The following is a 27,182-nucleotide window of genomic DNA, read 5'->3' as shown; positions in this document are numbered from 1 at the left end:
ATTTCATCTCATTGTTTAGGATAACTCCACCAAAATGTCGACGGAAATTATTCTCCATCTCTTACTCCTATAGTCATTAGGTCGTTATTGGCAAGATAATTACGTGTAAATATCTTCACTCCGGTGATCCTTCTGATCACCGGAATCCTCACTCCCTCTTCTTTTCCTGACAATCTACTTCCACCAAAGCCTCTACCAGACCCGGCGACTCAACCCCAAAAAGACCCATCCCCAGAAAGTTCCCCACGCGCTCGCACGCGCCACCTCTTCCTCTCAGACTTCGAAGTCTCTCGCGGCATGCGCCGGCGCGTGAATCGTCAAAACACAGAATTTCAGCCTTTTCTTGGTTCGATCCAGGCCGCAAGGGCTTTCACCTCCCACTACGTCTTTGGTTAAAGCACTTTCCTTTCTTTTCATCAATTATTTAGGAGAAAGATGGAGAACAGAATCTTTTTCAGATTAGGGGGCAAGTCTTATGACTTAACTGATACCAAACTAGCCTCAGATTCTAGGTTTGAATGGGTGGAGAGTGCTAGGTTATATATGAGAAGAATGAAGCTGAGTAGAGTAGCTCTACAGTGGCTATGCAGAAGATTTAATGAAGCTTCAGAAATCAAAGGAAAATCCTTCAAAACTTGGAGATGCAGAGATTTAACTACTCTTATTTATTGCTCATTGAAGTACAATAAATATGATAGATTTGTGTCTGTTATTACGGTTAAAGGAGAGCTCAGATCTATTATTATTCTCCCTGAAATCACACTTAATGCTGGCTGGTCTGATCTCTCTAAGAAAATTGAGGTCTTTATTAATAAGCCTGAAATTTTACAGAGAGAAACTCTAAATGCAGGGGAAATAATCAGTAATGGGCAAAAAGAAAAAGGAAGTTATAAGGAAGCTCTTCAAAAAAGCAGATGGCCCCCTAATGAACTTCAATCAGCTCCAGAGAGTAGTACCAATGGAGATAAGGATCCTTTGAGGAGAAGTCTGGTTGGCAGCTTCCCAGATTGCGATGAGATACCTTCTCATAACGATGTTAGGAAATGGGCGCAAAACACATGGAGAGGCATCCACAACATACAAGTATTTGATTTGAACGGGATCCAATTCCTTTTTGAATTTCAATCGAGAAGGGATGCTGAAAATGTGCTAGCAGGGAGATGGAGTAGGAGCAATCATCTATTGGAACTGGACTGGTGGTCTCCGACGACGGGAGCTATTCCAGCCCAACATCAATTTGATTGGTTTTGGGTTCGAATTTTGGGACTACCGCTACATCTATGGATTGATAAAGTGATGAAGGAGATGGGGGACCAGTGCGGCGGATGGATTGAAGCGGAAGAAGAAACCCAACTCAAGTATCACCTGAGATGGGCCCGTATTCGAGTCAAAGGTCCTCTGAAGGAAATTCCGGCATATGTAGAAGTGAGTGATGGAGAATTCAATTTTTCTTTGCCGGTATGGTGTGAAGCTCCAGCGAGATTCAGACAGAAGTCAGATCTAATGCACGTTGATCAACTAGAAGGTGCAACACAACATGTATCTGGAAGGGAGTTCCCACAGCAAAACCCTTTGCTGACTTTTATGCCAAAGGAGGTGGAGACTAACATTTTGGGGAATGATTCGCAGTTAGTTTGCAAAAAAAAAGGGGGAAGAGGAACACGCGGGTCTGAGTGAAAGACATGTGAGGGAAATAATTAAAAATTTGGGCCCAGGAATGGTATTAGAAGTGTTGGACCAAATCGGAATAAAAGGCAGTGGGTCACATGAAGCCCAATTGCCTAAGAAAGACTCCATCCAGTTAGAAAAGGAACCTTTTGTTGACAACCTCTTCTCGACAGAGAACAGTTTCTTTCCGAGTTCAAATATATCAGAGATGGAGATGGGGGCTGGAGTGAGAACTGAAACATCTTTTGCTAAGGATGATATGGCAATTTACTATGGGTCGGAAGTTTTGGGGGGTGAAGACAACAACATGCCTATGGTTATTTATGATATCGAAGGAGCAGGAATTAATTCAGTAGAAACTGATAAGATAGATCTTCATCAGGGCAACTGCTCTACTGAGCAAATTACATTATTTGAAGATCCTCTTCCTCTTCAAATTAATGATGGTCTCTCAGAACAAGAAATTGAAGACAGCTTCACTTTGGGTACATTCCAATGTACTTAAACTCAGTCAACTTTTTGGGGTTGCTTTTGAAGGATGTGATAAGGCGGCTTGTGATCTATTTCTGAGAATTGATCAAAAGAGGGGGGATTTGAGGCAGAAGGTGGAGACAACACCAATCAAAGCAAAGAACACAATCCCAAAGGAGATGGAATTTCATGTTAAGTTTAAAGAAGGGGAATCAAGAAACAGGGGGAGAATAACAAACACAAATTTCCAATGAAAGTCAAAATCCTTTCTTAGAATGTAAGGGGGGTAAATGGAGAAGAAAAAAGGGGGATAGTCAGGAGATTATTTCAACATTGGGGGCTGATATTTACGTTCTGGTTGAGACAAAATTGGGAGGATCAGAGGTGAATGTATTCAAACAATTATGACAAAATAGATGGATGGGGGGAATTTCATTTGGATGCTATAGGTAGAAGTGGTGGCATCGTAGTAATGTGGGATAAGAGGGTGTGGAAAGGAGAGCTGGTATTAGCAGCAAACCAAATGGTGACCTGCAAGTTTGAAGGCATAAATCAGGCACTCACATGGTTCCTTTCAGCTGTGTATGCCTCATGTGATCCAATAACTAGAAGAGAACTTTGGCAAGAATTCATCAACATCAAAGAACTGTGTAATGGGCCTTGGGTAGCTTGTGGAGATTTTAATGCCACAAGATAACCAAACGAAAGATCAGAAGGGCACAAAATTACTACGCCAATGACTGAATTCTCTGAATGGATCAATGAGATGGAGTTCATCGACCCTCCTTTATTTGGGGGGTCTTTTCACATGGAGAAGGGGGGACAATCACATGTTTGCTTCCAGAATTGATAGGTTTTTATTCTCTTCCCAGTGGGATGAGACCTTCACACGGATTAAACAGAACATGCTTCCCAAAATAGGTTCTGACCACAATCCAATTTTGCTTGAATGCGGAGATTTAAATTTGAAGAAGTCTTACTTCAAATTTGAACAATGGTGGTTAAGGGTGGAGGGTTTCTCAGACAAAGTTAAAGATTGGCGGGCATCTTTCAATATCACTGGTACGGGCTCTTATGTCCTAGCCTCCAAGTTGAGGATGCTAAAGGGGAAGCTAAAAGAATGGAAACTGGAGAATAGGAACAATTGGAATCAGAGAAAAGAGGAAATCTTAAATCAGCTGTCTGTTTTAGAAAAGACTCGGGAGTTGAGATTACTATCAGAGGATGAGTTACTTCAGAAAGTACATCTTTCTATGGAATTTGAAGATGTTGCAAAAAGGAGGAAATAGCTTGGAAGCAGAGGTCTAGAGTACAGTGGCTCAAACACGGAGACAAAAATACCAAGTATTTTCACAGGATGGCTACAGCCCATAAAAGATTTAACACCATTGATAAGTTGATGGTTGAAGGGGTTACAGTAACAAATTCAGAAGAAATTAAAGGAACCATAATCAGTTCCTACCAAAATCTTTGCAGAGAAACAGAACAATGGAGGCCAGATTTTAATGTACAGGGAGTGGAAAGCATTATACAAGAGGAAAATGTATGGTTCCAGAGGCAATTTGAGGAAGATGAAGTTTTTAATTGCATAAAATCATGTGCTAGTGATAAGGCCCCCGGAGGCCGGACCAGATGGCTTTCCGATGAGATTTTCCAAAACTTCTGGGAGATACTGAAGACAGACTTCATGAATGCAGTGAGACAATTTCATGAAAGACATGAAATAGAGAAGAGCCTTAACACCACCTATGTGGCTCTAATCCCAAAGAAGACAGGAGCTATGGAACTTAGGGATTTCAAACCCATAAGTCTCATTAGTGGTGTGTACAAGGTCTTTGGTAAGCTGTTGGCAGAGAGATTAAAGAAAGTGATAAGCAAATTAGTGAACAATCACCAAATTGCCTTCATTCAAGGAAGACAAATTATGGATGCCGCGTTAATAGCTAGTGAGTGTAGACTCAAGGATTAAAGGAGAGATCCCAAGAATAATGTGCAAGCTTGATATAGAAAAGGTATATGATCATGTCAATTGGGAGTTTCTACTTAATATTTTGAAGCAAATGGGGTTTGGAGACAAATGACTTAAATGGATAGGTTTTTGCATCAAAACTGCCAGGTTCTCCATTTATGTTAATGGAGAACCTGCCGGTTTGTCCTTCTGAGAGAGGACTACGACACGGAGATCCTCTCTCCCCTTTCCTATTTATTTTAGCTATGGAGGGTATTAACAGTATGATTAGAGTGGCCAATCAGAACGACTGGATAAAGGGTTTCAACATTGGTAACCAGTCAGAGGTTGATTTGCAAATATGTCACCTTTTATATGCAGACGACACAGTAATATTTTGCGATGCAAAGGTAGAACAAGTTAGTTACATTAGAGTTATTTTGGTGATTTTTGAGGCCATCTCCAGACTGGCTGTGAATTGGGGGAAAAACAGCATCTTCCAAATCAAGGAAGTGGCAAATATTCAGTTGTTGGCAAGCATCTTGCAATGCAAGATAGAGCACTTACCAACTACTTACCTGAGAATGCCTTTGGGGAATAATCACAAGGAACTTGAGATTTGGGATGGAATCATTGAGAAGACAGAGAAGAGGTTGGCTAATTGGAAGGCAAACTATCTATCTCTGGGAAGAATAGTCACTCTGATCAATTCGGTCCTGGATGCGTTGCCTAGATATGTTATGTCACTTTTCCCTTTACCAGCAAAGGTAGAAGAGAGGTTAGATAAATTGAGGCATGATTTTCTATGGTCGGGGAACAAGGGAAAAAAAATACTTTTAGTTAAATGGCAGACAGCCTTACTAAGCAAGAAGACAGGAGGGCTTGGCATAAAAAATCTGAGGGTCCAGAACAAAAGTCTACTTTCTAAATGGCTTTGGAGATTTGTGGTTGAAGATCAGGCATTATGGAGAAGAGCAATTCTCAACAAGTATGGGTAGACAGAGGAGTGGGTGTCTAATGTAGTAGAAAGCATGTATGGGGTATCAGTTTGGAGATCAATCAGAAATTTATGGCCTAGTTTAAAGGAGAATTTGGTGGTCAAGGTGGGAGAGGGTAACAAAATATTTTTTTGGAAGGACAAGAGTGTCTAAACTCGGTCTTCCCCAATCTCTTTTCTTTTTGCACCAATCCTGATGCTAAAATTGTTGTGATTTGGTCCCCTCAGGGATGGAACCTCACCTTCATGAGAAATCTAAATGATTGGGAAGTGGATAGAATTGTTGAACTGTTACTCAGATTGGGTGAATTCAATGGCCTTACTACAGAAGCAGATGGTATAAGATGGAAACATGACTCTGATGGCAAGCTCTCTGTGTGCTGTATAAGAGAGATTATGACTCACTCGGGGGGAATTCTTGGTCCATGGAAACAACTATGGAAGGGCAACACCCCAACCAAGGTGAAATGCTTCACCTGGTTGGTCACCAGAAGGGCATATCTCACTCAGGAAAAACTCAAGAAAAGAGGCTTCCAGATCAGATGTTTTTTTTGTCATGAGAAGGAAGAAACTAACAGCCACTCATTCCTACACTGTAGGGTTACTGTTCAGGTGTGGCACATGGTTCTCAGCATTTCTCAAGAGCCCTGGGTGATGCCAGAACATATTGCTGATCTTTTGAGCTACTGGATGAGGAGGGGGGGGAGCAAGACCCAAAAACGATGGTGGTCTATAGTACCTACTTGTGTTTGGTGGGCTATTTGGAGAGAAAGAAACCTTAGGTGTCATGAGAATATTACTAACACTATTCAGAAAGTTAAAGAAAATTGCATTAACATGTTGTTTTTTTGGTGTAAAGAAGATGGTAGAGAAGAAGTAGAACAGTTGGTAGATTTCCTAGGATCTTTGTAATTATGGATTTAACTTGTAACTTTTTGGAGTTTAACTTTATAAAAACAATAAAAATTACAGCCAATGAACAAGGTCCTAGAAAGCACCTCCTAAAGATTCTAATAAAATATTAGGACAAAGATGCATAATATAGCCACTGAATGATCTGTGTAGTTTCTACTTCATTATGAATATGGAATAGGGACTTCATGAAGAGCTATCCCAGAAAATCAGGACAAAGAAGAAAATTTTTGAAGGACTTAAATAATGTTAAACTGGAAAGGGAGATAAGGAAAGGAAATGAATCAAAATAATTTCATCTGAATGAGAAAATTAAAAGACCAAAGGCATTGTATGCAACCAGTCACTAACTCTCTCTAAATAATACCAACCTTCTTCATAGATTTAAGCCCACCCATCCTTGCTATTTTTAGCAGTATTTTCAAAAACGAAAAGCGCAAAAAGGCGACAAGGTGCATGTAGATTGAAGCGATTAGTGAGAAGTGAAGCGCACAGTTTACCAAAAATATCAAATATATACGAATTTAGTACTACAATAATCATTCTTGGGGTGAGCTACCTAGCTAATCCGCAACACCAGTCTCCTTCTATCCATTTTTACATTTTTTCATAACTATTAGATAGTAGTACTTTGTTATTTTCAGACTTGTAAACGCTTTAGAGGCTCTTGTATCTATGACACCAGGTTTTGGGGTATATTTTGTTACTTTTTGCACTTTATGATTAAGAGATCCCAGTTATGACTTAATTATGTCTTTTCACCTTTATATTTTCGCTTAGTTGTTAAAAAATGGACTAAACTTGGATAAGCGTTCACCTATTAAATCAAGTGTGGGTGTTGTCACAGCTTTTCAATTTTTGGATCATGATAAGAAAATTCAACTTCGGCAGATTGCATGATGGCTTTTGCTACTCTATTTCTCATTGAGTAAGTTATCAAATTAGGCCTATCCAATCCCCCTACAATAACAACAACAAACCCAGTCTAACCCCACAAATGGGTCTGGGAGGGTAAGATGTACGCATCCTTATCCCTACCTTTATGAAGTAAAGGTGGTTGCCAATTGACCCTCACAAATCCTCCTGCTTTATCTGGGCTTGGGACGGGCAATGTGAACGACACCCAAATGCCCAACAATCTCTCCCTAAATTCTTTCTCCAACTTCACTTTCCCCTGTGGAAGGGGTTTCAATGGTGGAACCAGGGAGAATCATTTCTTCCTCTTTATTCCTCTTCCTTTGAAGAAGTGATTGTGTAATACTGAAATAAGGATCAAACTCCCGAAAAGAAACATTCACGCTGACAAAATTTTCCTAGGGGAGAATGAGAGCATTTGTACCATTTCTGTGCAGGAGAACACCCATAAAAGACACACTAAAGCGCACTAGGATCAAGTTTCCTAGAATTCCTAGTGTGAACAAAACACACCCATTTTGACGGATTACTTATTGAATTCAAGATAAACACCAAATCTTTTATACATATATTTGTGTCGTTATCCATTCACAAATTATTATGCCTGAGCACACTGCAGATTCGTTGAGTTGTTGGATTAGAAGAGGGGGAAGTAAGAGCCAGAAGGCATGGTGGAGAATAACCCCACATTGCATATGGTGGAGAGTTTGGAGAGAGAGGAATAGTAGAAATTTTGAAGATATTTCCAATCCCATTCAAAAGGTTAAGTGGAATTGTATTGTATCTATTTATATTTGGTGCAAGGAAATAGGTCAAGAAGAAACTGAACAGCTTGTAGATTTTTCAGGATCTCTGTAAGTATACTTTTTCTGTTTCTACTTTTGAAGGTCCCCCACATCAGAAGATTTTATATTTTTTTGAACTTAGTAACTACCCTGCATTAGAAGATTACCACATTACTATTTTCCAAAAAGAAAAGAAATGATTACGCTAGGAAAAGGAAAAATAAAATCTCCTAAAGTCATGTTAATTGATTAAATCAATCAACAAGCACACTTTAAGAATCATATTTCCCAACGAGTAGAAGTTTCTTGCTGAAGGGGATAAGTTTTTATGACTTTGTTCTAGGACTAACATGCAAATTAACCTATCGTTTCTCACTCAAGATCCACCCTTAGCCTTAGTACTTCCACACAAAAGGGAGGTTTTTAGTTTGTCAGAGGAAAAAAGTCCAAATTTGCAACTGAATTATGTAAAAACTGGTCTAACTTTGCCCTCCATTAATTATTGAAATCATTGATGTCCCTGAATTGGGCTAATATTGCCCTTCTTGATAAAGGCCAACTATTAAAAGTTTATTAGTCTGATTAATACCAATAGTTCCCTGTGTATCCAAAATGTAATAACTAAAAAACCCTTATACACCCCCCCTCTCCCCCTCTCACCAACCCACCTCTTGACAAAGTACCACAAATATATCAAAGCTCATCGAAGTTAACGGTCCTCTTTTTTTTCCTTAAAGTTCTGTGCTTCGAAGTGAACAACATTTTTGGTTTCCAATGCGGCAGAGATACTTGGCCATTATAGCCACCCTAGAAACTATGCATATGCCACCAATTGAAGGAAATAATCTACTCTATGAAGAAGCAAGCGAAATTCACTAAGAACTACCAAAATGGAAAAATATAAGCACCATTGTCAATGGATGATGCAAGGCATTTGCGTAAGGACCGTTGATGACGTCTTAAAATTAAGTAACCGAAACAAAAAGGAGAACTCGCACAAAAAAACTTACCACCACATTACTTATTACTATCTATTGAGTGGAGGAAAATACGCAAGGAGAATAAAAATGCAACAAAACTATTATCTACAGAAAGTCAGAAACAGTTCTTTCCAGCCCTCAAAAAGAAAACTGTATGTTTATCAATGTGAAATTTGTAAGAGATATATTGCCAGTTGCTAACCTGCGCTAGCTTTGCCACCGCCACCACCACAACCTTTGATCAATGGGTTACGTAGGACCCCACACATATCACATAAATTTGTGGTATCTTCATTATCAAATGTGCAAATGGGACAACACCACACCCCAGCCTTAACTGGTTCTTGTTTGGGATTTCCACATACATCACACACATTCATACTAGCTCTGTTATCAAATGTGCAAATGGAACAACGCCAGATGCCAACCTTGACCAATTCCTGCTTTGTATTTGTTTCTGGTGCCCTTCCTATAGCAAACCATAAATAGCATATTGAGTTCCTTACAATTAAGCTTTAGGTATATAAGGGGCATAAACTACTGCCAAGACCAATAGTCCTGGTAAAGTAACTAAAAACATGAAAATTTACAAAAAATCAAATGGAAATTTTCTACAATTAAACAAATATTCCCTTTGCACTCATTTATGTCACAATTTGACTTGGTGCAGAAATTTCATGAGTTCAATTTATTTATATATATAATATTGGTTAGTTTGGACAGATGCAGTATATTAGTAGTTAGGAAGTTAATCTGACAACAGAAACATCATAATGGGGTTTTAAGTTTTGATTGTTCAGAATCCTTGAAAGAGGTGAAAGTTGTATAAGATACATTTACTTGTGGAAGCGTCAAGCAATTTAAAACATTTCAAAACAGAATATAGTGTCATCTAAATTGGAAGCTGGCAGAACTTTTTAAGAGCCATCTAAGTAGTTAAGCTTTTGATATGCCATAGCCCATATATAGTTTTAGTAAGTGAAGAAGTATTTATCCTTTCACAAATCCCTGTTAGCAGTTTAGAGCAGTCCAGTATGTATAGTAACTCAATATTTTCCACCAACATATTTCAAGACCATATTCAACAACCAAACAACGAAAACGGAAAAAAAAATATTCTTATTGTACAGATTCAAAATAATTTCTGATAATGCTGGATGAACCAGAAATTCAGGGGAAAATGGACGCAACTAAAGCAAGTGGGATTGCAGATCAATAGACAAACACGAGTTTTGGCGTGGCTTGCATACATTTGGAGAAAAACTAAAATAGTTCTAAATAAAAGATGACTATGGAGAAAAGTACCACAGAATTATCATGAAGTGGTAATCTTAATATAAGATTTAACATTTTCTGGGCAGAGTACATCTTTAAATATGAAGCACTGAGAAGGGCTGGAGGGACACTCACCATTTTTCTCTGCATATTCATATCCATCGTCATAGTCATAATTGTAATCTTCATAGTCATAAAAGTCTTCTTCATAATCAACTCCATAATTTACCTTACGAGGCATGGTGACTCTTTCAGATATGCCTAAGAAATAAACATGAGATTGCATATCACTGTCTACTCAATACAAATCCAGGTCATCACGGAAATGTGCAGCATGAGTGAGTTAATTCCTACAGCACAAACAGAATACATTGTGCCTGTTTCACCCTTCAATTAAGAATGTAATCATACCTCGAAGATAACCGTGTCAGCAAGTAAACATTTCAGATCCGATTCAACCACCAGGAAATGCTCAGCCAAGCAATACCATAAATCCAGAAAAACAATATAACTGGGACGAACTGCTCTTAATGTCCTGAGCTGGTAAGCAAATCTACCGCCTCCTGTTCGACAAAACAAGCCACCAGTTTCAATCAATTGGAACACGCTTTCAAAAGTGAGATAGAAAAATTCTTTTTCCTTATTAAATGCAGACATGAAAACATTAATGGAGGTGTTTTATCTAAAAGTTTTCTTGTGTTTATCCTTTTTTTAAAGGAATGTCAGTAACACATACTATAACATTCCCATTTAGTACTATTTTTCTCCATTCCCTAGCTGAGTTAGTGACACAAAGTTCTCAAGTTCTTGAAAGAAACACCATATGATATATAAGTTGCAATGTCAAAACTAAGAGCTACAAAGCATTAAGTGTTAGATTGCTACATGCACACAGTTAACAAGGACACAATTTTCCTGCTGGAGATGTCGTTAAATGTGTTATTCGACCTGGATTCAGGATTACTAATTCCGAAGAGAGGTAAAAACTTAACCATGATAAGTGAATAGGTTTGGTGTAAACACATGGTGCGGGTAAGTATTTACCCCGACCAGAACCTCGTAAACCTGCTGACGGCTGATAAACATTTCAGGAATATTTAATCAATCCTAAGATTATATAGCAATAACATCTGCTAGTCCAAAAATTACAAACATACTATCTTATTGATCAAAAAAAAAGTTACATTTCATCAGTAACAATGTAAACATCACCAAGTTAATTACTCCATCAACGTAAATACGAATACTTACAGCAAAACTCCAAATTAAAGGGTTTAATAACCCTACAACCCCTCAAAAAAGTGCAAATTAAAGATCGAAATTATACCGAAAGAATTAAGGGAAAATAAATAAGGAGGGTTACTGGGGTTTCTCCAGCTGCTTAGTGGAAGAATGAGGAAGACGAATTGTACTTTAAGCTTTACCTCCAACTCCGGCCAAGTGTGTGCTCTCTGAGAGATTTTAAGATTTAAATACTATACAATAAATTAATAGGGGTAAGGGTCTGAAAAATATCCTAACTTTAGTCGGATTTATTGTTGCGATACTAAATTTTTACGAGGATCTATTACCTCCCTAGACTATTTCATACCGTATTTTAAACATATATATTTGTCCACGTGGACATAAAAAATAATGCAAAATTATAAATAATAATGTGTCCACGTGAGCACATATATACCTTTAAAATACACTAATAAATAGTTCAGAGGGTAAAATATTTGTCCACGTGGACATAAAAAATAATACAAAATTATAAATAATAATGTGTCCACGTGGGCACATATATACATTTAAAATACACTATTAAATAGTTCAGGGGGTAAAAAATACGGTATTAAATAGTCTAGGGAGGTAATAGGTCCTCGTGAAAGTTTAGTATCGCAACAGCAAATCCGACCAAAGTTGAGGTATTTTTCTGACCCTTATCCCATATTAATATTGGTGGAACTATGAAATATTATTATTTTCTAGATATATTATTTAATCAATAAATTAATATTTATTAATTTAAAAAGGTTTTGAAATTCAATAAGATTAAGTTAAATTTGATTATGTCATAATTATTGTATCTTACTAATTTATGTATCATAATTATTAAATTCGCATAAAAAAATTATTATACGTAAAGTACAATGAATACATCAAAATAATTGTATCTTACTAATTTATGTATCATATTTATTGAATTCCTATAAAAAGAATTAGTATACATAAGGTATAATGTATGTGTATGATTCATTGTAATATATTATTTTGTTAAATGATTCATTGTAAAATAAATTCAAGAATTCAATGATTTATTGTAAAATAAATTCAAGAATTCAATGATTTATTGTAAAAATAAATTCATCATACATAATGTTCATTATTTTTTAATAATAAAATATTACTCATTGTATGTTTACTAAAAGTATTCAATGTATGATGGTGAGAGAATAAACTATATAGGAAATTTCTTGAAATCATATCCAAAAATGACTTTTCATTTAAAAGGTGACACAAAATCAATAATGACAGATCAAATATGTCAAACATGGATTATGTGAATAATATATTATTTTGTTAAATGATTCATTGTAAAATAAATTCAAGAATTCAATGATTTATTGTAAAAATAAATTCATCATACTTAATGTTCATTATTTTTTAATAATAAAATATTACTCATTGTATGTTTACTAAAAGTATTCAATGTATGATGGTGGGAGAATAAACTATATAGGAAATTTCTTGAAATCATATCCAAAAATGACTTCTCATTTAAAAGGTGTCACAAAATCAATAATGACAGATCAAATATGTCAAACATAGATTATGTGAATACAAAAGAGATCATTCAACATGCACTCAAAAATATTTGCAGTCTTGGCAACATTGGATCTTTTGGACGAAATAAGAAAAGTTAGAGATGAGCTTCAATTATATTTAAATTTATAACAAAAAAATAAAGCACAATAGAATCATATTTCACTAAATTGTCTTTTATATATATATATATATATATATATACTTATACTTATAAGGAACTAGTGAAATTATCCGTGCTTCGCGCGGCTATATAAAATATTTATAAGATAATAGTATGTAATATTTATATTCAGGTTAGTATCGTATATATAAGATGGTATTGATATTTTTACATCTTTTTAAGTGCAAATTATTCATATGTATATAGTAGAGCAAAACATTATTGTGATGAATTAAATGGAATAAAAGGTCATATTTTAAAATAACAATATATTATATTACGTTGAAAATATTTTTTTTACATTTAAATTTTCTCTTTCTTTTGTAGGAGTGCAAATTCTCTATAACATTAATAATATAAGAATTTCAGAAGGACTTAAAAAAGAGGATTACGGAAAGGAGATTAATAAAATCAACAAATTAAAAAAAATTAAGTCGTAAAGAAATATTATATTTATTCATTCAAATTGATCATATAAATTAACTGGTTATATAATATTATCTTATTTTAAATTTTGTGAGATTTTTTGGTCTACCAAGAATTAATTTGACTCATCTTTGAAATTCAATTGAATTTAAATTTATATAATATTCTAAAATTAGGCAAAAAAAAAAAACATATACCATATACGTGCAATATTTAGTCCATATTAATATTTTTTTATGAATTCAGTCATATTCTTAATTACACTACACTTAATATAATTGGCAAATAACAATTTTTTAAACCCAAATTTCGCTTTAATTAGAAGATCAATTACTTCCTCATCAAAATCAGCCTTATGCTCATCGTACCTGGTAGCAGTACCGACAACATTTACCTTTTCTGGACCTAAGATGATGTGCTTCACGAGAATGTTCATCTAAGTCCTCATATGGGTCATGTCTTGGTCCCTTTCTTCTTCTCTCTTTCTTTGCTCCGCAGAGAGTTCAAAAGTGAACCCAAGCTCTCCTACCTCTACATCTCTGGTGTGCCAAGCTCTGTTGTTCTTAGAGACTTCATCCATGACCACCATAATCTCTGGGAATGGTTTCTTCATAAACAATCCACCACATACTGCATCTACAACATGTTTAGTCATAAAGTTAAGTGACCTGTAGAATACCTGCATCAAGTAATAGATCCATATCATGAAAATGTCCTTTTAGCATGATTTCATACTTTTATGCATGGCTATCATACTTGGTAAATATTTGTACTAACGCATACTCTTGCACATTGTTTCACTAATGTAGGGTTCGACGCTCCTATCCGCATCTTCGTGACTAAGGATCTATTAATAGAAGATTGAAGAATGGTGAGTCCTCATGTTCCGAGGACCAAGCATTTACTTCATTATGTCTTTGCTTTCAGTTTTGGAACTTGATGTATAGGCTACGTCCCGACCATTTCTTATGTACTAGATGGCTTTGAAACGATGTTTAGACTTTCGTTTTTCTCTATAAAACTTTAATATGTTGAAACTGTCTTTTGAATCATTTAAATTCTATTGTTTTGTATGATGTATGCTAAGTGTCTTGTATGGGACCTCTCGGAGTCATGTATGTCATGTCACATCTAGGGTATTCCTTGAGTCGTGACTGTCACGACCTGATTTCTCAAATCATGATGGCACCTACTATACCCTACCAGTAGGTAAGCCAACCCGTAACCCAGAACATCAAGCAATGAGCGAAAGGGCAGAAACTAGTGAAAACAATAATCTAAACAAGAATAACAAGGTGGAAGCAACCCAAAATAAATAAATACAGAAATCCCTCCCAGAACCTGGAAGTCACTAGTACAGAGCTATCTAATAAAGGGTACAAGTCCCAAAAGTGGACCACAACAAAACGTGTCTCAAAGGCAACAAGACTAGCTAAAACAAAAGAAGGAGACAAGACAAACCCAAAACGCCAAGTGCTCGTCCTCGTCTCTGAATCACAACTGCAAAAGAAGGTCGGAGCTAATCACCGCTGGTAACTGGTACTGAGACTTGCATCACGAAATAGATGCAGAGCGTAGCATGAGTACCAACACAACAGGTACTCAGTAGGCATCAAAGGGCGACTGAGCAAAAAAGGTAAAAACAATAAGAAATGATAGAATCTAGACATATAGAGGTCAAAACGGATATGAAAAGAAAGCACACGAGCATACCAGAAACAACTAAGTACAACTAAATTAAACCTAACTGGACCCCCATAAGCCCAGAAGGTACACTGGTGCACAAGTTTAAGTAAAACCTGAACGGGCCCCCATAAGCCCGACAGGTACACACAAAAGCTAAGTCTACTGAAAAAGAAGAAAACCGGGCTCCCAGCCCAAAGTAACTAAGATAATCCATCAGATTCCACCTAGCCAGCAGTGCACTCCCAGCCCAGCTAGAAAGAGTGACCCTAGGGGGCATACTGCCAAACAGTCCATTCCCAGCCCAACTAGAAAGAGGGACCCGAGGGTGAGGTAGATATCGCGAGTCGTCCTACCATGCAGTCAACTTCCAACCCAGCTAGAAAGAGCGACCCGGGGACACCCAGCCAACAGCACACTCCCAGCCCAGCTAGAAAGAGAGGCCCGGGGGCGATCGCCGATATCACCCAGTCTACCCAGTCGGCAATACGCTCCCAACCCAGCTAGAAAGAACGACCCCGGGGGTGATGGTATCTCAAATAGGATCCAATCCAACAACTATCACCGTGGAACGCTGTCCACTCTAAGAAATCACAGAAAAGGCTCCAAGCCTATACTACCTCAATCCCACACCTTTAGTGATGCACTAAACCTTCGAGAACGCGTCAGAACTAGAGGGAGAAGATACAGAAGTGCAGCAAGCAGCGATAACGCCTAATCTAAGGCACAACTATAAGATTCAAGTCAGCTACTCTAGTCTACAAGGAGTTAAGTCATCCGAACGACGTCGACAGAAATTCAAGGCTATCTAGCCCACACGGGTCATAAGTCTAAGGCAATGCTAGTCTAACCTAGACTAAGTACATCATGCTTACGGTTAAGGATGAACAAGGTGTACAACACATAGCATACAAGCATACAATAACATTTAGCACATAAACATGCACCTCTACTAAACCGGTTAACATGATACTATACCTGAAATATGGTCAATAGATCCTAACATGAGGTATCTAATCAAAGTAAGGTAGGAAACTGATACCCACACCCAATTTACTCCAATCGACATGCTTTTACATAATTAAGCTCAATCTAAAAGAAAAGAAGTTATAGCCTACCTTAAGGCCGACAACGCACGCTCTCCAAATCACTTTACCGGAGCTTTTCCATCCCGAACAACATTTGAACGCTGTCAATCTATCAAATATAGGATCACAACATTAGTACGATCGTTTAGACACCAAAATCACAACAAACGGAGACGAGTCAATTTTGGAGTCAAAACGGGAATCATGGGACCCGCACCGAACTGTCTAAATTTGACTCCATCAAGAGAACCTAAATAACACCTCAAACTTGTGTTCCAAAATGGAACACAATTTGAGGCTCAAAACACAGCAAAAACCAACAAGCAAGAAACCACACTTTAATCAACTAAAAGAAAACCTACAACAGTCAAAACTCAAAATCTACAAGGATCTAATGGTGCCCAGCACTCCTTGAACACTCTACGATGAAGTCACGACAATTATCAACACATGGGACTTCGAATCACCCAAAACTGAGCTAAAATGAAAGAGATATGACCAAAACAAGAATGTCAAAAATAAAGGCTCGAAAAAGGGGTACAACAGTCAGGTTTATCACAAAATTACCTAGAACTACGCACCCGACAACTTTCGAACACTCTACAGCGAAGCCACCGAAAATACGAAGCTCCCGCACTTTGAATCGCCTAATTCGGATGAGGGATGAGAGAGTTAAGAGGGTTTTAAGTTTGGGAAATGGTTCCTGATTTATCTGCATTAAATAGCAGATTTTCTGCAATTTTCCCCAAAATTTTAAAACTCTGACGGGGAACCCCGTGCACGCAAACGAGATATGCAACCATACCAAATTCGATATTTCAGACTTAATGGCGCAGTCAAAATTTCCATACGAGGTCATCTTGACAAAAAGTGGGTCCCACACTCAAATGTCATTTTAAGTCAAAACCCACAAAAGGGCTCGGAAAGATATCAAAAACCTCAGGACACAAAAGAAGGGTCAATCTAGACCAAACTGGACATTTCGGAGCTAACCACACTAACGGAATTCTCATCCGAGCGTGTTTACTCAGAATGTTGACCAAAGTGAAACTTAGGCTTAAACTTAAAGTTAAAATGCCTAATCGCACCGACTCACACTAAAAACCTCGGGAGTCATGCCGACCATGCTACTAGCCTAAAATAACCCTTCCGGAGCTGATGGAATCGACAGAATTGGATTTTGATGTTATCTTCTTGAACTTTTGATCGAAAATGATCGTTCAAGGTTCATAAGCTCCAAAACACAAAAACTCGCACCAAGACCAAACGAACGACCAGGTGACCGAACTGTCAGTCCTAACAAGTCATAAATGACTTGGGGTCGCTATAGGAATGGTCTAAATAACACATAGAAGGGAAGACACTAAAATGACCAAGAGGGTCATTACAATATCCACTACTAAGAAGGACTTTCATCTGCGAAAGTAAGGGTCAAGAAGTACCTGAAGGCTCAAACAAGCTGGGAAACTGCTCTTGCATCTCCTGCTTGGTCTCCCAGGTAGCCTCCTTGACTGGACGATGCTTCCAATAGACCTTAACAACAGGAATGGCTCTCGAGCGCAATCTCCTCACATCTCTGACTAGAATGGCAACTGGCTCCTCTACAAATGTCAAACAATTATCCAACTCGACTGCATCATACTGGAGCATATCGGACTCATCACGAACATACTGCCGCAACATTGAGACATGGAAAATCGGGTGGATGGCTGAAAATGCTGGAGGTAGGGCCAACTCATAAGCAACATCCCCAACTATCCGGAGTATCTCAAAAGGCCTAATGTACCTGGGGATAAGCTTGCCCCGCCTCCCAAACCTCATCACGCCCTTCATGGGAGACACACAGAGAAATACCCGAGCACCAACAGAGAATCTCAAAGTTCGATACCTCCAATCCGCATAACTCTGATGCCTACTCTGAGCCGTCCTGAGTCTATCCTGAGTCACTCTCACCTGGTCCAAAGCCTCCTGAATCAAATCTGTACCCCGCGGCCTAGGCTTTGTAGACTCAAACCAGCCCACCGTAAAACGACAACGCCTACCATACAAGGCCTTGAACGGGGCCATCTGAATGCTAGAATGGTAGCTGTTGTTATATGCAAACTCCGCCAAAGGCAGGAACTGGTCTAAATGACCACCAAACTCCAGAACACAAGTTTGCAGCATGTCCTCAAGAACCTGAATAGTACGCTCTGACTGACCATCAGTCTGCGGGTGGAAAGTTGTGCTAAGGTCAACCCAAAATGCCCAACTCATCCTGAAAGGTCCTCCAAAAGCTAGACGTGAACTGATAACCCCGATCTGATATAATAGAAACTAGCACCCCATGAAGTCGAACCACCTCCCGAATGTAGATACGAGCTAACCTCTCGGCGCTAAATGAAGACTGAACATGAAGGAAATGTGCTGACTTGGTCAATCGATCAACGATGACCCAAATGATATCAAAACCTCTAAAAGTCCGCGGTAGGCCAGCCACAAAATCCATAGTAATGTGATCCCACTTCCACTCCGGAATGGGTAATCTCTGAAACTCACCACCAAGCCTCAAATGCTCTGCCTTTACCTGCTGGAAGCACAAGCAATGGGAAACAAAGTCAGCAATATCTCTCCTCATGCCACTCTACCAGTAATGATGCCTCAAATCACGATACATCTTCGATGTGTCCGGATAGATAGAGTATCTAAACTCATGGCCCTCAGAAAGTATCAACTGTATCAAATCCCCAACTCTCGGAACACAGATGCGGCCGACGAATCTCAACACTCCAGCAGGATCTAAGGTAGTCTGACCACCATCACCCGCTAACACTCGATCTCTAAGGGCCACCAAGGCCTCATCCTCAAACTGACAACCACGGATCCTATCAAGCAAGGAAGACTGAACTCCCATATGGGCCAAGACACGTCTAGAATCTAAGATATCCAACCAAACCATGTTATTGGCTAAGAACTGAATGTCCAAAGCCAAGGGTCACTCCTCAACAGATAAGAAGACTAGACTACCCATACTCACCGTCTTTTGGCTCAAGGCGTCCGCTACCACATTCGTCTTGCCCGGATGATAGAGAATAGAGAGGTCGTAGTCCTTCAGGAGCTCAATCCAATGACGTTGCCTCGAATTAAGATCCCTTTGGCTCATGATGTACTGAAAACTCCTATGATCGGTATAGATCTCACATCGAACTCCATACAAGTAGTGCCTCCAAATCTTAAGCGCGAAAACTATCGCTGCCAACTACAAGTCATGAATGGGGTAGTTGCGCTTATGAATCTTAAGCTGTCTCGACGCATAAGCAATAACTCGGCCTTGCTACATCAATACACAACCCAAACCAACACCAAATGTGTCACAATAAACTGTGAAGCCCTCGCCCTCAACTGGAAGAGTCAATATAGGAGCGGTGGTCAATAACTCCTTGAGCCTCAAAAAGCTCACCTCACACTCCTCTGACCAAACAAAGGGAACATCAACACGAGTCAACCGGGCCAAAGGTGTTGCCAAGGTAGAGAAACCCTCCACAAATCGTCTGTAGTAGCCTGCTAGTCCGACGAAACTCCGAATCTCAGTAACTGAGGTGGGCCTAGCCCAATCACGAATAGTCTTAATCTTCGTCGGATCTACCATAATGCCCTCCTTGGATACAACATCCCCCAAGAACGCAACAGAGTCTAACCAAAACTGGCACTTTGAGAACTTGGCATAATGTCGCTGATCTCTCAAAGTATAGAGCACAACCCTCAAATACTGCTCATGATTATCCCTACTCCGCAAGTATATCAAAATGTCATCAATGAAGACTATGACGAAGGAATCAAGATAAGGCCTGAACACACGCGTCATCAAGTCCATAAAGGCAGCAGGGGCATTAGTCAACCCAAATGACATCACCAAGAACTCATAATGGCCATAACGGGTCCTAAATGCAGTCTTAGGGATATCCGCTGCCATAATCCTCAACTGGTGGTAACCGGACCTCAAATCAATCTTAGAGAACACTGAAGCTCCTTGTAGCTGGTCAAATAGGTCATCAATCCTAGGCAGAGGATATCGATTCTTCACTGTCACCTTATTCGACTGCCTATAGTCAATACACATGAGCATCGTATCGTCCTTCTTCTTAACAAAAAGAATGGGAGCGCCTCAAGGTGAAACACTAGGTCTGATAAATCCCTTACCCAAGAGATCCTGCAGCTGAACACTAAGCTCCTTGAGCTCTGTAGGAGCCATCCGATATGGCGAAATAGAAATAAGTCGAGTACCTGGCTCAAGCTCAATTGGAAAATCAATATCACACTCTAGGGGTAGACCAGGTAGGTCAGTAGGAAACACATCTAAGAAGTCACGAACAACAGGAACTGACTCAACTGGAGGAACCTCCCTACTCACATCACGCACATAGGCCAAATATGATAAGCATCCACTAGCCACTAGCCTCCTAGCCAGAATAAAAGAGATAACCCCAACTGGTGTGCTACCACGAGATCCCTGCCACACCACCGGAAGAATACCAGGAATGGCTAAGGTAACAGTCTTAGAGAAGCAATCTAAAACAGCGCGATAAGGAGATAACCAGTCCATGCCCAGAATCACATCGAAATCAACCATGTCAAGCAATATAAGGTCAACCCGGGTGTCACCCCCTGGATAGTAACTAAGCAAGATCGAAATACCTACTCACCCACGGGGTCGACACACGCAATGACGCTACCAGAGGCTCAGACATCATACTCAATCGAGAGGAATAGTAAATAGAAATATACGAAAAAGTAGAACCCGGATCAAATAAAGCCAAGGTGGGCTGCTGGCATAAAATAATCGTACTTGTGATCACATCATTTGATGCCTCAGCCTCCGCCCTCCCTAGAGCTGCATAAAAATGACTATGTCTGCCTCTGCCCTGACCATCAAACCTACCACCTAACCTACCTCCTCGGGGACCACCCCGTATACCCTGCTGACCACCTCTACGGTCCTGACCCTGACCACGGCCTCTAGCTAGAGGTGCTAGTAAAGCTGAGGGAGCTGCATGAGGAGCGAGAGCAATTCGACTATGCTGAGGGTAGTCCCTGGCCCAATGACCCATCTCACCACACTCAGAGCAACCCTGTCGAGGGCGACTCCCAGAAGAACGACTATCGTGGCCTGAAGAACCCGACTGAAACACCTCGTGGCCCTGACTCGAACTAGCCTCACTCCGACCACCATCTGATGCCTGAAGAGAGGCCTGTGTAGGTCTGCTAGACTAACCTTGTCAAAACCATCGTTCGGCCCTGTCATGATAATCTCTAGACCTGGTCGGGAGTCACTGTAGCTGTCCTGATGCCTAGCCCTCTTCTTGCTACCCCATTGGGCCTCGCGGCGAAGATGTTCCATAGTACTAACATGGTCAACTACGTTTAAAAAAGATTGACCCGCAAAAACTAAGGACTGGGTCTCAAGCCGAAGCTGCAATCTCAACCCACGAACAAAGCACCTAACTCTCTCCTCCTCTGTAGGTAATATCATCTCGACATAGCGGGAAAGCTCATGGAACCTAGTCTCGTACTCTGCTACTGACATGGAGCTCTGCTCCAACCTGCAGAACTGATCCCTGAGGCGGTCTCTGATGCTACAAGGGATAAACTTGGCCAAAAAGGCCTCAGAAAACTTATCTCATGATATCGGTGGAGATCCAACTGGCCTGGTCTGAAAGAATGTGCGCCACCACTGCCTGGCTGGTCAATCTAGCTGGTAAGCAATAAAGTCGGGCCCTCTAGACTCCACAAGGCCCAAGGTGCGAACCCTCTCACGGCAAGTAGTAAGAAACTCGTAGGCATCCTCACCCACAGCCCCAGAAAACCTCGGTGGTGTCAACCTAAGAAACACACCAAGCATCTTCTGGTCCTCAAGCGGCATAGTTTTGTCCGCTGCCAAGGGTTGTACTCCCTCAGGTGGTACCTGGACCTGAGGTGCCCTCACAATAGGTTGATCCTGCGGTAATAGTACTGGTGTAACTGGGGCGGGTGGCTGCTGCATCCCCCCAAACATACCTAAGAGCTGAGCAATGGCGACCTGGAGATCTGGAGTTAGAACTAGTCCAGGTGGCGGTTGGGTAAGCCCCGGCCCCACCGACTGATCTGGTATACGAAGTGATGGAGGGTCCGCTACTGGCTCTGGATCCTCCTCTTTCTCCTGAACTAGTGTTGCGGCCCTCTATCGACCTCGGGGTCGGCGTCTACCCTAAGCTGGGGCTCTATCTGCAGGCCTGGTTACATCACCCCCGGTCGGGCCACCTCGCGAGCGACCATCCTGCGAAAGAGTGAAACAAGTGAGATTTCAAGGAACCAATAAGACACATGTTGTATGAAAGTGAAACAAAAGAGGAAATCTTTCTAAGGACATCTTGTAGCCTCCCGAAGATAAGTTACAGACATCTCTGCACCGATCTGCAGGACTCTACTAGATGTTAGCTCTGTACAAATGAGACCGATGAACTTGGGGCTCCAATATCAACTTGTCACGACCTGATTTCTCGAGTTATAACGGCACCTACTATACCCTACCAGTAGGTAAGCCAACCCATAACCCAGACCATCAAGCAATGAGCGAAAGGGCAGAAACTAGCGAAAACAATAATCTAAACAAAAATAACAAGGCGGCAACCCAAAATAAATATATACAGAAATCCCTTCAAGAACCTGGAAGTCAGTAGTACATAGCTATCTAATAAAGAGTACAAGTCCCAAAAGTAGACCACAACAAAGTGTGTCTCAAAGGCAACAAGAATAGCTAAAACAAAACGCCAAGTGTTCGTCCTCGTCTCCGAATCACAACTGCAAAAGAAGGTCGGAGCTAATCACCGCTGGTAACTTGTACTGGGACCTGCATCACGAAATAGATGTAGAGCGTAGCATGAGTACCAACACAATAGGTACTCAGTAGGCATCAAATATCGACTGAGCAAAAAGGGTAAAAACAATAAGAAATGATAGAATCTAGACACAAAAAGGTCAAAGCGGATATGAAAAGAAAGCACACGAGCATACCAGAAACTACTAAGTACAACTAAACTAAACCTAACTGGACCCCCATAAGCCCAGAAGATACACTCGTGCGCAAGTTTAAGTAAACCTGCCCGACAGGTACACAGAAAAGTTAAGTCTACTGAGAAAGAAGAAAACCGGGCTCCCAGCCCAAAGTAACTAAGATAATCCATCAGATTCCACCTAGCCAGCAGTGCACTCCCAGCCCAGCTAGAAAGAGTGACCCTAGGGGGCATACTGCCAAACAGTCCATTCCCAACCCAACTAGAAAGAGGGACCCGAGGGTGAGGTAGATATCGCGAGTCGTCCTACCATGCAGTCAACTTCCAACCCAGCTAGAAAGAGCGACCCGGGGACACCCAGCCAACAGCACACTCCCAGCCCAGCTAGAAAGAGAGGCCCGGGGGCGATCGCCGATATCACCCAGTCTACCCAGTCGGCAATACGCTCCCAACCCAGCTAGAAAGAACGACCCCGGGGGTGATGGTATCTCAAATAGGATCCAATCCAACAACTATCACCGTGGAACGCTGTCCACTCTAAGAAATCACAGAAAAGGCTCCAAGCCTATACTACCTCAATCCCACACCTTTAGTGATGCACTAAACCTTCGAGAACGCGTCAGAACTAGAGGGAGAAGATACAGAAGTGCAGCAAGCAGCGATAACGCCTAATCTAAGGCACAACTATAAGATTCAAGTCAGCTACTCTAGTCTACAAGGAGTTAAGTCATCCGAACGACGTCGGCAGAAATTCAAGGCTATCTAGCCCACACGGGTCATAAGTCTAAGGCAATGCTAGTCTAACCTAGACTAAGTACATCATGCTTACGGTTAAGGATGAACAAGGTGTACAACACATAGCATACAACCATACAATAGCATTTAGCACATAAACATGCACCTCTACTAAACCGGTTAACATGATACTATACCTGAAATATGGTCAATAGATCCTAACATGAGGTATCTAATCAAAGTAAGGTAGGAAACTGATACCCACACCCAATTTACTCCAATCGACATGCTTTTACATAATTAAGCTCAATCTAAAAGAAAAGAAGTTATAGCCTACCTTAAGGCCGACAACGCACGCTCTCCAAATCACTTTACCGGAGCTTTTCCTTCCCGAACAACCTTTGAACGCTGTCAATCTATCAAATATAGGATCACAACGTTAGTACGATCGTTTAGACACCAAAATCACAACAAACGGAGACGAGTCAATTTTGGAGTCAAAACGGGAATCATGGGACCCGCACCGAACTGTCTAAATTTGACTCCATCAAGAGAACCTAAATAACACCTCAAACTTGTGTTCCAAAATGGAACACAATTTGAGGCTCAAAACACAGCAAAAACCAACAAGCAAGAAACCACACTTTAATTAACTAAAAGAAAACCTACAACAGTCAAAACTCAAAATCTACAAGGATCTAATGGTGCCCAACACTCCTTGAACACTCTACGATGAAGTCACGACAATTATCAACACATGGGACTTCGAATCACCCAAAACTGAGCTAAAATGAAAGAGATATGACCAAAACAAGAATGTCAAAAATAAAGGCTCGAAAAAGGGGTACAACAGTCAGGTTTATCACAAAATTACCTAGAACTACGCACCCGACAACTTTCGAACACTCTACAGCGAAGCCACCGAAAATACGAAGCTCCCGCACTTTGAATCGCCTAATTCGGATGAGAGATGAGAGAGTTAAGAGGGTTTTAAGTTTGGGAAATGGTTCCTGATTTATCTGCATTAAATAGCAGATTTTCTGCAATTTTCCCCAAAATTTTAAAACTCTGACGGGGAACCCCGTGCACGCAAACGAGATATGCAACCATACCAAATTCGATATTTCAGACTTAATGGCGCAGTCAAAATTTCCATACGAGGTCATCTTGACAAAAAGTGGGTCCCACACTCAAATGTCATTTTAAGTCAAAACCCACAAAAGGGCTCGGAAAGATATCAAAAACCTCAGGACANAAAGAAGAAAACCGGGCTCCCAGCCCAAAGTAACTAAGATAATCCATCAGATTCCACCTAGCCAGCAGTGCACTCCCAGCCCAGCTAGAAAGAGTGACCCTAGGGGGCATACTGCCAAACAGTCCATTCCCAACCCAACTAGAAAGAGGGACCCGAGGGTGAGGTAGATATCGCGAGTCGTCCTACCATGCAGTCAACTTCCAACCCAGCTAGAAAGAGCGACCCGGAGACACCCAGCCAACAGCACACTCCCAGCCTAGCTAGAAAGAGAGGCCCGGGGGCGATCGCCGATATCACCCAGTTTACCCAGCCAGCAATACGCTCCCAACCCAGCTAGAAAGAACGACCCCGGGGGTGATGGTATCTCCAATAGGATCCAATCCAACAACTATCACCGTGGAACGCCGTCCACTCTAAGAAATCACAGAAAAGGCTCCAAGCCTTTACTATCTCAATCCCACACCTTTAGTGATGCACTAAACCTTCGAAAACGCGTCAAAACTAGAGGGAGAAGATACAGAAGTGCAGCAAGCAGCGATAACGCCTAATCTAAGGCTCAACTATCAGACTCAAGTCAGCTACTCTAGTCTACAAGGAGATAAGTCATCCGAACGACGCAGGCAAAAAGTCAAGGCTATCTAGCCCACAGGGATCATAAGTCTAAGGCAATGCTAGCCTAACCTAGACTAAGTACATCATGCTTACGGTTAAGGATGAACAAGGCATACAACACATATTATACAAGCATACAATAACATTTAGCACATAAGCATGCACCTCTACTAAACCGATTAACATGATACTATACCCGAAATATGACCAATCGATCCTAACATGAATCAAAGTAAGGTAGGAAACTGGTACCCACTCCCAATTCACTCCAATTTACATGCTTTTACATAATTAAGCTTAATCTAAAAAAAGGAAGTCGTTGCCTACCTTAAGGCCGACCGCACGCGCTCTCCAAATCACTTTACCGGAGTTTTTCCTTCCCGAACGACCTTTGAACGCTGTCAGTCTATCAAATATAGGATCACAACGTTAGTACGGTCGTTTAGACACCAAAATCAAAATAAACGAAGACGTGTCAATTTTGGAGTCAAAACGGGAATCGTGGGACCCGCACCGAACTATTCGAATTTTACTCCATTAAGAGACCCTAAATAGCACCTTAAACTTGTGATCCAAAATGGAACACAATTCGAGGCTCAAAACATAGCAAAAACCAACAAGCAAGAAATCACACTTTAATCAACTAAAAGAAAACCTACAGCAATCAAAACTCGAAATCTACAAGGATCTAATGGTGGCCAACACTCCTTGAACACTCTACGATGAAGTCACGATAATTCTCAACACGTGGGACTTCGAATCACCCAAAACTGAGCTAAAATGAAAGAGATATGACCAAAACAAGAATGTCAAAAACAAAGGCTCAAAAAAGGGGTACAATAGTCAAGTTTATCGCAAAATTACCTCGAACTACGCGCATCCGACAACTTTCGAACACTCTATAGCGAAGCCACCGAAAATACGAAGCTCCCGCACTTTGAATCACCTGATTCGGATGAGAGATGAGACAGTTAAGAGGGTTTTATGTTTGGGAAATGGTTGCTGATTTATCTGCATTAAATAGCAGATTTTCTGCAATTTTCCCCAAAATTTTAAAACTCCGACGGGGTGGTCCGAACTCGTTCGGAACCCCGTGCATGCGAACAAGATATGCAACCATACCAAATTTGATATTCCAGACTCAACGGTGCAGTCAAAATTTCCATACGAGGTCATCTTGAAAAAAAATGGGTCCCACACTCAAATGTCATTTAAGTTAAAACCCACAAAAGGGCTCGGAAAGATATCGAAAACCTCGGGACACAAAAGAAGGGTCAATCTAGACCAAACTCAACATTCCGGAGCTAACCGCGCTGACGGAATTCTCATCCAAGCGTGTTTACTCAGAATGTTGACCAAAGGGAAACTTAGGCTTAAAATTAAAGTTAAAACGCCTAATTGCACCGACTCACACTGAAAACCTCGGGAGTCAT

General features: G+C 40.5%; 1 protein-coding gene and 1 pseudogene across 2 annotated transcripts in view; both read right to left on the bottom strand.

Annotated features, from left to right (window-relative positions):
* The window catches only part of LOC125862855 (uncharacterized), a 15,668-nt gene extending 4,291 nt beyond the window's left edge, over positions 1–11,377 (bottom strand). Inside the window, exons 1-4 of one of the 2 annotated variants that reach the window (XM_049542980.1) lie at positions 11,315–11,377; positions 10,363–10,514; positions 10,087–10,212; positions 8,879–9,145 (exon numbers count right to left, since the gene is read on the bottom strand). In XM_049542980.1, the coding sequence (XP_049398937.1) occupies positions 8,879–9,145; positions 10,087–10,192 (373 nt within the window). In that variant the 5' untranslated portion in view covers positions 10,193–10,212; positions 10,363–10,514; positions 11,315–11,377. The other variant, XM_049542981.1, reaches the window with a different exon arrangement.
* LOC125861309 (uncharacterized) lies at positions 10,357–27,182 on the bottom strand (annotated as a pseudogene).

Source organism: Solanum stenotomum, chromosome 4 (assembly GCF_019186545.1).
Source record: "Solanum stenotomum isolate F172 chromosome 4, ASM1918654v1, whole genome shotgun sequence".
Lineage (NCBI taxonomy): Eukaryota > Viridiplantae > Streptophyta > Magnoliopsida > Solanales > Solanaceae > Solanum > Solanum stenotomum.
The sequence above is the reverse complement of the archived record's forward strand: the minus strand, read 5'-3'. Positions and strand labels throughout refer to the sequence as shown.